This window comes from Rissa tridactyla, chromosome 2, assembly GCF_028500815.1.
Source record: "Rissa tridactyla isolate bRisTri1 chromosome 2, bRisTri1.patW.cur.20221130, whole genome shotgun sequence".
Classification (NCBI taxonomy): domain Eukaryota; kingdom Metazoa; phylum Chordata; class Aves; order Charadriiformes; family Laridae; genus Rissa; species Rissa tridactyla.
In genome coordinates this window covers 113,663,358-113,674,703 of record NC_071467.1, presented here as the reverse complement: position 1 = coordinate 113,674,703, position 11,346 = coordinate 113,663,358, and the positions used below count along the sequence as shown (strand labels likewise).

The following is an 11,346-nucleotide window of genomic DNA, read 5'->3' as shown; positions in this document are numbered from 1 at the left end:
ACAAGCGTGAAAAGCTTTGGGCATTCCCTTTTGCCTGAAATTCCAGTTTTGATTCACTCCTTTCCTCTCTGGGCGGTTTGCTGGTATTGATTTCCTGAAGAACATGCAACGTGCTCGCCACTGTACCTGCTTGTATTCTTATAGCTTACGGGCTTGGTTTGAGTCTGCATGTACCTCCAGTCCAGTGCAAGTAGAGATGAAGCCAAGCTGACAATTTCTGTTAGATATTGAGAGTGTTGATGTAGTCGACTGTGATCTTCAAATCAAAAACACTGACCGCCACATAAGCAAGAAGGGAGAAAGGATGGTTTGGAAAAGGCATCTAACGATATGGATGACTCCGCTTGCAAATACAGTATCAGAGTGCTTTCTCTGGTGCGTGTAGCCAGTGACAGAAATGTCTGGAGCCATTACCAACTGGTGGTTCCCAAAGTGAAGCCGGCGACTGGCTGAACCGCCGCAGAAGCAAGGTAAGTGCGGTGTAACTGCCTTCAGAGCCGTGCCAGGCAATAAAACTGTCAATTGCCACTTCTGTGAGGACATGGAGGTGGCTGAAGGGAAAGCTGTCTGAGAGCTGGCAACAGTCCATAGCTCCAAAACTTAAGAACGTGAAACTTCCAGAATCAATGACTTGGATATCTCCACCCAAATCTGGTAAGTGATAAAAAGATTGACTCCTTTAGGTGGAAATGTCCCCAGAAGTGAGGCTACCTTCCCAGTTAGCCTTATCTAAAACCATGGATAAGAAATGGCAGAAAGAAGACAACAAACACCTCATAGTGGTGGCAGCACTACAAAAAGCGTTTTCATGGCTGGTGGGACTACCGTTCATCCATCTCTGCTGAAACTGCTCTTTCTTTTTAAAGGTCCAGCGCGACGTTCAGCTGCCTTCCCAGGCTCAGGTTCCTCAGCAAACCACCTTACATTGCCAGGTCAGTCGGTACCACCTCACTCTAATGTTCTTATATGCGCAGCTTTAGAAATAGGCACTCACAGTTTAGGAGGCGGACATCAACGGATGACTTCTTCTTCAGGTATGGCATGACTTTTACACATCACATAAAAAAAGTTAAACCCATTCAGTGGGGTTGAACAACTGAACTGTTATTTTTAATGCTCTTTACCGCATTTCTGCTTGGTTTTGAGTTTGTTTGGGTTTTTGTGTTGTTTTGGTTTTTTGTTTTTTTTTTTTTAAATCCCTTCTGTTTTGTGGCTTGCAGCGCAGGCTCCACAGACTATTTAATTTGATTAGCAAATTAATTTGGGCCTTTATCACATGGACATAGATGCTGAAGGGAAAAAAAATAAGGCTGTTTTGTGGACAATGCTCCATGGAGCACTGTCCTTCTTGAGAACAAGAATGGATAATCACTGAAAGTAAAATAAGTATCAGCTGTATATATTACCTATTTCTCATAGGGTCTCAACAGTTGTTAAAGTCTTATATTTATGTTCATAGGGGAAGCCCCTACTTCAGATGTTTTCACCCAAGATTTTCTTGAAGGTGGCATTTAGAGGTCTTGCTCTTTGGAGAGATTTTGGAGAGGTCTTGCTCTTTGGAGAGATTTTGGAGAGGTCTTGCTTTTTGGAGAAAAGCTTTGCTTTTACAAAAAATTGTGGAATGAAGCATTCATGTTAAACTACAGCCATAACTCTCAGATAATGTAAATTAGCTCACTTTTTATACATTTTAGCATGTTTGCATTAGTCCCTTGTTCATTTTTAACGAGCAATGCTTACACATGTTTTTTCATCTATTTCTCTAACACTGTAACACTTTTAACCCATCGATCCATTAATGAGTACCTGCAAGCCACAAATTCCTCATCCCTTCTTATACGTTGATATTTATTCTGAGCCTGCAGACCACCATTATAATAAGAAGGAGGGAATATAAATGCAAACGAGAGGGTTTTGGCATAAGCTACCAGGTACGGTCCCTTCATTGTTGCTGACTTGCTAAGGGACCTTGCTCAAATCCTTGTGTGCCCCAGTTTCCTCGCCTGTTTGGGAATGGTAATATTTACTCCTCCTTAAAACTACTTGATCTAGGGATCCATTAAATGTTACGATTCGAAAACCAGCAGTAAGGAGGATCCACCTTCAAGAGTTGTAGTCGTAGTTGCAGTTGCAGTTGTAGTTGTAGTTGCAGTTGCAGTTGCAGTTGCAGTTGTAGTAGTGTTGTGTGGTACCACGGGGTATTTTCAAAAGTATGACACGTAGCCATGACATGCACACTTTTTGCATTCCAAAACTGACTCCACCGCTGTGTTTCTTGGCCAGTGATGCATGAAAAGTGCTCTCGTGCCTGCCCTGCGCTTGTATTGCACGCAGGGAGAGCTGAAGAGTGGCAGCTTCTGATGGTGATGTAGTTTAGTTTAGTTTCCTCAATCTGTTTCAGAGCTGATGCTCACAAGCACTAACACAATGCACATGTGTAGCCAGGAGCAGGCTGATGCATTCTTGAGTTTAGCTTGAAAAAACATCCCTTGCAGTCTGGTAAAGGCAAGCTGCAGACCTACAGGAAGTAGCAGCAGGAATACAGGCCAAACAATCCCTGTTTCCTGAAGAGCAAGAACTTGAAGAACAAGGATGTGGACCAACCACACACAGAATAATAATAAGAAGATGAAGAAGATGATGAAGAAGAAAAAGAATAATAAGGAGAAGGAGAAGGAGGAGGAGAGGAGGTGTATGGTACCATGGATATTTTCTAATGTGTGACACGTAGCGATGAAAATCACACTTTTTGCCTTCCAAAACTTGCTCCGTCTCTGTGCTTCTTGGCCAGCGATGTATGAAAAGCGCTCTCGTGCCCGCCCTGCGCTTGTATTGCAAGCAGGGAGAGCTGAGAAGTGGCAGCTCCGGATGGTGCATCAGGCCTGGAGCCCTTCCAAGCAGAGGCTGTTTTGCACGAGCAAGAACCCCATGGAGACAAAGGAAGAGCAGAGCTCCCTCCTGCTCCAAGCTTGCAGTGGGCAAGAGAGCCCGAGAGAGCCAGGGCACGAGTGGTGCCTTGGAGGTGTAAGAGCAGCAGGCAAGAACCGAGCTGAAAGGGCCGCGAGGAGCCCTGACAAGGGGCTGTGCTCAATGCCACAGAGGACAAGAAGCAGCTCCCGGGGGCACCCTGGGGGCCCCCTGGGAGTGTAGAAAGCTTCCTCCCCCCGGATGCGGGGCACGAGGGCCACCTTCGTGGAGCAGGAGCAGCAGGCTCCTGGCCAAAAGGGCCCAAAGGAGCCCTGGCAAGGGGCGCTGCCCAATGCTGCAGAGGAAGGCAAAAAAACCCCCGGGGACATTTGCTAGCCCACCCTGGGGGAAAAAAAAAGCCTTCCTCCCCCCAGCTGCAGGGCACGAGAGGCCATCTTCGTGGTGCATGAGCAGCAGGCAGTAACCTGGCCACTATGGAGCAGAGGGGCCTGACAAGTGGCCATGCTCAATGCTGCAGAGGAAGGCAAAAAACCCCCGGGGAGCAGTGCCAATGTGCCCCGGGGGAAAATTCCTTCCTGACCCCAGCGCTGGCGATCGGCTATTCCCTGAGCATGTGAGCAAGACCTGCCTCCTCATCCCGCAGGCTGGTCATGCCTCCCAAGAGATGCCCAAGCCCTGTTCTCCCTCAACCTGGAGCCATCTCAGGGGCATCCAAGAGTGGCCACATGCCCCTGCCCCAATTGACCCTGCAGGCAAGAATCCTTCCCACGCCTGGAGTGGGTGCTCCAAAGCACTGGGACCTCTTGGCAACATCTCTGCGTCCCATTTCTTACGGTTGCTGCCCCTGGCGCTGCAGGGGATGAGGATGGCAAGCTCTGCAGTGCTCCTCCAGATGGCATTCCCTTGCTCTTGTCACTGCTATCCAGCTGAAAAAACCCGATAGCCTCCAGGTATCCAGGCACCTCCAGGTGTTGGTGGTTCTTCTCATCTCCTGAAGGCCTTGCGTCTGTTCCCCAAAGGCTAAAACAGGATTTCCATCCATCAGCTGGGCTTTGAACATGGCTCCACTGGGAGCTGGGCTTGCAGTGAAGAATCTCCAGCAGCCTCATCCAGCTTCATCCAGTCTTCCTCCCTAAGCCCCCACCAAGTAATTCCACTGGCTCCTCAAGGACTTCCTCTAGGATGTCTTCAGGCTGCCCCCAGGCCAGCTATGGCAACGGGACACAGGAGGATGCCCCCTTTTATCCTGCCCCGGAACATTGTGACTGCTGTGTTGCCGGGTGGTGGTACTGTGACATGGGGGTGACAGAGCCCCTCCTGTGCAGCCCCACCCACCGCCCCTGTGCCCAGCATCCTTTGGAGGAAGGCCTTTGGGCTGCTGGCCCCGAGGCCACCCCTGTGCCCAGGGTCCCTGCCCTTGGTGTCCATGCACTGGGCACAGCTTCTGGGCGTCCCTGACACCTCCTCTGCCATTCGGCTCCCAAGGACAAACCTCATGCTGTTACTCTTTTCTCAGGCCACAGCAGAAACGAACCCTGCAGCAGAGGCCACCCCTGTTAGCCATCCCCTCTCTGCACCAGAGCTAATGTCCATGAGATCCCGCAGTGAGGAGGACCAGCGACTTGATCTGGCTGGACACAAACCCTTTACCTGGGGCATAAGGGGGGTGATTTCAGCAGCCGCAGCCTGGAGGAAAGAGAAAGTGTAACCAGAGCCATAGGCTGGGATGGATGGTGCTGACAGAATGCCATGGAAATAACACAGGCTTTGAAAAACAAGTGAGTGGAGGTTACACTGCTGTGGTGGAAAGGTTGGTCATTTTTAGACCTAGAATATTTGGATCCATGCCAGGCAGGCAGCCAGGCAAATGACTCTTCCAAACTGTAAAAATAGCCCATTTCTGCTATCGCCGTCACATCCCCTTGTCCCACTGAAACCAAGCTGCACGGCTCCTCTGCTAAACACACTCATTGGCCATGTTTATATGGAATAAAAAACATGCTTCAGCTATGGAGTAAAACTTCCACAGCTCATTTGTGATTTTAAAGTTTCTGAGTGTTATTTACATACCTCGTTTTATGGGAAGATGTTCAGATCTTATCTAAAACCCTGGCAAGTCTCCTTTTCCTTTAGGATTTAGTATTTTGAATACTGAAAGAAGTACTATTCTTGTCATTTTGTATGTTGGTGCCAAAATAGGTATGTACCTTCAGACTATGTAAATAAGGGTGATGCCAGAGGTAAAAGACAAGGGTTTGATTTCCTCTGCAGGAACTTTGCAGAGACATAGAGAGCATGCATGATTTCCTCACCATTCCTTACCAATGCACCAAGGGACATTTGTTACTACACTGTCAGGAGAAGTTTGTATTTGACATGAGGAAACATTTCTTTACCGAGAGGGTGGTCAAACCCTGGAACAGGCCTCCTGGAGAGGCAGTTGATGCCCCAAGCCTGTCAGTGTTTAGGAGGCATTTGAACAATGCTCTTAATACCATACTTTAACTTTTCGTCAGCCCTGAATTGATCAGGGAATTGGACTAGAGGATCATTGTAGGTTCCTTCCAGCTGACTAGTCTATTCTAATATTCCTGGTGATACCCACTAACACAGCTTGCTACAAGCTGTGGTACATCTTCATATTCCTGAAAGTTGGATCTTGTGCAATGTTATGGAGCAGAGACTTGCAGAGTTCAGGTTGTCACATAGGGCTAGGTTTAATGTAGGAGCTGTCTGGGCACAGAGGAGGGCATAATACTCATTCAGTGGATTAAAAAGCATACCTGGGCCAAAAAAGAATCGTAATTAGTTACTAAACCCTCAGCTTATATCATAGTGACTGGCCAAGGAGTAGCTGTCTTTGGACCCTCTCCTTGAGGTGTCTCATTGGAGAGAACAGTGAATTTTGTATAAACACACAGATTTTTCTTAACGCTCCTAGGAGACTGATTCTCCCCAAGTTTAAAATATTTCTTGAATGTCTCTAATGAAACACAGTCTTGGTTCTCCTGCTTCTTTGACCTGCAGATCTTCCTGATAATTACAGCAGAAAATTTTCTTTGTTGGCAAAGGCAACAAAAGGGAGAAAGAAGAATCCCTCCTGGATGTGCTCCTTTGATTTAACAGCAGAATACTGAATAAGGAATGCCAGTATCCCTAGCTTTCCTATACCACCTACCAGTAAAAATGACCAACGCAATAGTTCCCTTACCTCACTGGTGAGTTTTCTAGCTGTATCAATAAATCAAGTTTACCAATCATAAAAGCCTTTCATCTTTCCTGTTGTCATTCTCCTAGGATTTTCTTTATCCTGCCTGCATAGTAGTTGAAGGCAAAAGTTGTGGTAGCTCTACAGCCCCTACGGCTGAGGGGCGAGGAGAGATGGCAGAAGGTCTATCTTCAGGATGTCCCCGCGGGCCACTAACCTCAGCTGGTTTGGTGAGGGAACACACTGGTGCCTTGACCATGGCATACCGGGGGCCCTTAATGCTTGCATGAGTGTCTGGAGAGGGGTGAAAAGTACTTCTGTCTGGACCAAGCTGTGTCCCAGACACTATTTCCACCCCAGTGCCTCTGCAAAGCCACAGCATCCATTCATGAAGCAAGGACAGCTGGGAGAGACAGCAATGTCTCAGGCTTCACCCTTATCCATTCTCACCTGCATTGTCTTGTAGTGCTGAGGCCAAACCGGCCTCCTCCAGTGCCAGTGCTGCCCGTGGGCCAGGCGTGTTTCACTGCTGGACCGGCCTCTGTGCAAAGGTGGTGGGGAGCCATGGCTGGGTCCTTTTCCAGAAGCAGTGGCAGCAGCACAGCAAGGGACTGCCACCAGCTCGGGGGCAGATGCGAAAGCTGAGCCGCCTGTATGGGTTTTCCCCCATCCAGTTATCTGTTTTTTTCCCCACAACCTTTTCCTTTCCCTCCAGTACTAAGTGCCAACAGTGACCACTCAAATCCCATTTGCAGATGTCGCTACTCAGCTGACTGTCTTCTTAATTTTTATCAGAGGCAAATTGTTGCCCACCAGGTGTGCAGGAGGAAAAACCATGCTATTAACTCAGCGTCTCTAGTGATGACATGAAAGAAAATGACATTTCAATGGCTTTTTTGAAGGGATGTGCCTTTTGAATTAATAGAAATGTTTTTATCGATCTGCTTTAAAATGCTTGGAAAGGAAAGGATATCAGTGTTTTGCCTTGTCTGGTTCAGTTTTCTGATCAGAGTGGAATCGCAACGTAACAAGAGTGTTTGTTGCTATAACAACTTTTGGTACTTTGAAATACTCAGGATGACTATATAGTATTTTCGTCAGTAAGTATCATTAACAATAATTTCCTTCTTATTGCAACGGGGGAAAAGTATTGCAAATCAGTGTATTTCTAGGGAAGTCAGTGGAACCAGGAAAATTCCAACTAAAATTTTGACTATAGTGTACAATAATTCTTGTGGACTGGTAATGTATCTCCTGGCTTCAAAGCTCACATGAAATATCCATCATGCTTGATTAACTGAGGGCAGACTCCTCAGTAAATGTTTTTCTCCTCTTCAGATTATCCATGAGATTGAACCACTTGGCGCTGTCTGGACTGTTAGTTCAAGTGATCATCTGCAAAATAATTGTGTTTTGATGGGCTCTCTTGTTGACCTCACCCAGTGGATGCATGGCACATTTTGGGATCAGTTTAAAGGGTAGAACTTGTGGCAGTATTTGGTACTCCTGTGGTTTCTTGACTCATGGGTGAATGGTTTAAATTGTGACAAGTCCAGCACATTTCTCCACCTGCCCTTCTGTATATGTGCCTCCACTTCCAAACCAGTCTCTCATGCATTAGCTATGCCTGCTTATAGGATCATCCATCACTGCTAATACAAAATAATAGCTTCTGGTGTAGTGCCTCAAGCTATTAATCTAATTGGAGTTGCATGGAGTGTAGTAGGCTGCTTTTGTGTTATGCTGGGAGGGGGTGGGGGGAAGGGGGATGGGGGAATGAACAATTCTTGTTCCTTCATATAAGCATTTTACGAGTTGCGTTGTTCGCTGAAACCAGTTAGTTCGTCTGCTGTAAATCTGTTTGCAGATATCCTCAAATCCTGCCCCATTTTGACACAATATCTATAGTGAAACTAAGGTGCATCAGATCCAACCTACAGGGTTTTACCAAAATCTTAGAAGCAGATGACAAGCTTTACACTCCCTTCTGCTTAGCAGAACTCTTTGAAAATACAGACATCAGTTAAAGGCACACATTCTTCAGGAAGGACATAGAGTGGTATGAAGTTAGCACCACCCTTAACTATGGTGCTGCAAGCAGAACCTGAGGACTAGTGCTGAGCGAGATCTTCCCGGCAGTCTACACTCATTTTTCATTTGCAGTTGTCTACTAGGTGACAACTCTGGCGTTCATTCTTTCATCTGTGATGACCATTACATCTTAAACAAATCAAGGCATAATGTTGACGCAGGGCAGGTGTTTATACCAAGCAGCTAGAGGGAGACCTGACCTTTCTCCAGAATCAAAAGAAGAGTTATATCAAAAAAGGATAAGAGGAAATACTGGGTGGATGCTGTCCTAGCCAAATCTGAGGTTTGCACGGCGTCTGTTCTGTGAGATGCTGGGTTGCACATCCTGCTGGCCAGAGCAAACAGAGCAGCTAATGCACTCTGAGCATCCTTGCTCTATCAGTGTCTGGACCACTCACAGACAGTCTCTCTGCATGATGCTCCTTGTGTAACTATTCTAGTCTACACTGGTACTGTCCAAATACCCGTTCTCTGCTTTGATTGCCTTGATGATAGCCACGATCTTAAAAAATAATTATTTATTTTCCCTAAATTAAAAAAAAAAAGAAAAAAAATCATGCTTTAGTGACATCAAGGTTAGAAACTTGTAATACTTACATCACTCCATGCATAAAGCTCCTGAGAATCATAGGCTGTTGAAGCCCACAAAAATCTGTAAAGGTAAGTATTCTAATTTTTATTCCCATTTAACATGTGGAGAAACTGGGGTAAATGTTATAGTCCAGGCCACACAAGAAGTCAGTGAGAAGGCTGTGAACAGAAGTCTAGAGTCATGAGAGAGTGTCTTCTCCCCATCACTTTGAGTGACTAAAACCTGAAGAAATTAAATGTCATGGATCCCCTTTATTAACTCCCGTACAAGGATGATAAACAGCACTGTCAGTGTTCTGGATAAACCCCCTTAAACCTATTAGCCAAGTCATCTCTGCTGGCAACAACTCCAGTAAAATTCCAGTTAACAATAAACATTCCCCCATGCTGAGCAATGGAAAATCCAATAACAGTTTGGCTGAATCCATGCTGAGTAGAGAAAATGGAATTAATCTGAAAAGTGAATGTGCCTCAAAGAACAGTAACTCACCTGGATATTTTTCAAGCTTTTAATGAGTGTCAGTCTAGTCTGGTTGAGAACAGGAAAGATTATGACTATGCAGAAATCTGGATGTGTATTTCTAAAGTTTATGAAATCCATATTTTTTTTGTTTACCAAGACACTTTACAGTATGATTAATCACTCAGGGAGTTTAACAAGTGATAGTGTGACTGTTCTAGCATTTGATGTTAGCTAGCTCACACAGGGGAATCTTTCACTTCTTAGGATTCATGCTGAGAGCAATGACTTTTCTTTTAAAGTGCTTATCATGCTAATTATTGACTTATTACTTGGCTTTTTTGCAAATAATAACTAAGCATAAGACAAATACATTTTGGTCATAGTCTTGTTTAATTTTTTATTCTACCTATGTAAAGATGTAAGAAAGCAAGACACAGATTCAAATAAACAGAGTCAAGAAGTTGAGAATAGTCAGATTCATATGTAGCCCATTTGTGACTTTCACAGTGGCCTGTAGTTTATGAGAAAATCATACAAAACCCCTCAGAATCCACCTATTCCTGAATTCTGGGAAACATGATCTCAATCTGAATTTATTGCCTTAAAATGACCTTATTCAGTCATATTTTGAAAACAGTGAAGTGTTTAGCTATCTACATGTAGATAGGTAAGTATAAAGTTGCTTCTTCATTTGGACTTTTGACAGTTTCATCTTTTGTCTAAACTGTTGTTTCCTGGCCTTGAGAACGTTCCTTGGGATTCACCTGTGTTGGTGTAGTCTTCTGGGGTGTCCAGATGAGGGCACGATTTCAAGATAAAGTATTCCGAAGTGCTTAATTGCCTGATATTCAATTTTGGAAATGTCTGTGTTTCATTCTAGAGTTTTACATCCATATTTACGATTTATATTTTCACATCATTTTTTTTTCCCCCGAACCTTTCCCTAAGCCTCTGTAACTATCCATTAACCCAAAAAAGTCCTGGCTGTCAGGCTGAGAAACCCTCCTTTGCACAGACAGGCTGTGCTGAGCGTGATGGAGACAGCCTCTGAGGAATTAGTTTCTTGTCCACCAGCGAATGAATGCTAGGCAATGGTAACCATTGTTGCTCTTCCTTTGTCACCACCAGCCATCAAACCCCAGCTGCATCACCTCAGGAGACCCACTCACAGCTCGGGAGACTCTTTCCCAGCCTTCCACAAGAAATCGGAGGAACATCCAGTGAAATATAAGCTGCTTGACCAGAGGGGAAGGATGAAGAAGATCCAAAATATTTCCCAGAGCTGGAATAGGAAATAGCCGAAGAGATAAAGAGACATCTTCTGGAATGACACTCCTCGCAGGGGGACAGAGGACATTGTATAACCATTGCACAGGCCATACTGCATTGTACAGCAGCTGCAACTCTAGATAAAAGCAAGTGTATGATTTAGCTAAACAATATAATGGACATTTTGTTAGAAATGTTCTCAATAGCCTTCTTATTATTGCAGCATATGCCCACTTAGTACTAAAATGTTGGGCTGTTACCTTAAAAGAAGTAATTGTACGCCACTGTCTCCTGTCGAATTAAGGAAGCCAATGCTTTCCTAGATTGTTGAGGTCCTTATGGTGACCTTCCGCCTACCACAGGTAAGACAACAACTCCTATTTCAGACAGCATAGGAAAGACTTTTCTTGCCTAGCTGTACTGAGAATAAATGTTGTAGTGTGATAGGTATTCGGGAGGCTGGAATACAGAGAGTCCTCTCGTTTCACTCATTGGAAAAAGAAGACATAGCACAGCGTGAAAATTGTGCTTTGCACAAACTCTGCTGAATGTTAAATAACACTGATTGTCTTTCTTTTTAGTTGAGTTTGATCCAATGTGTTCTTTTAGTGCACAGTGTCCCATGGGCCTGAGTCTTATGGATGAGTATCCCCTCCCGGCCCCAAAAAAGTTCCTCTTGTTCCCAGATTTTACACTGTGAGAAACAGTGGTGAATAACTCTCTGCCCTCTTTCTCCAGGCCCCTCATGATTTACATATCACCTCAGCTCTCCCTTTTCAGGCCAGTGAACTCTGTC

General features: G+C 45.1%; 1 protein-coding gene across 1 annotated transcript in view; it reads left to right on the top strand.

Annotated features, from left to right (window-relative positions):
• Nucleotides 1-11,049, top strand: part of PDE1C (phosphodiesterase 1C) — a 315,435-nt gene extending 304,386 nt beyond the window's left edge. The window contains exons 18-19 of the mRNA XM_054189660.1: nucleotides 867-932; nucleotides 10,410-11,049. Coding sequence (XP_054045635.1) covers nucleotides 867-932; nucleotides 10,410-10,579 — 236 coding nt within the window. The 3' untranslated portion in view covers nucleotides 10,580-11,049. The remainder of the gene's footprint in view (nucleotides 1-866; nucleotides 933-10,409) is intronic.
• Nucleotides 11,050-11,346: the final 297 nt, after the last annotated feature.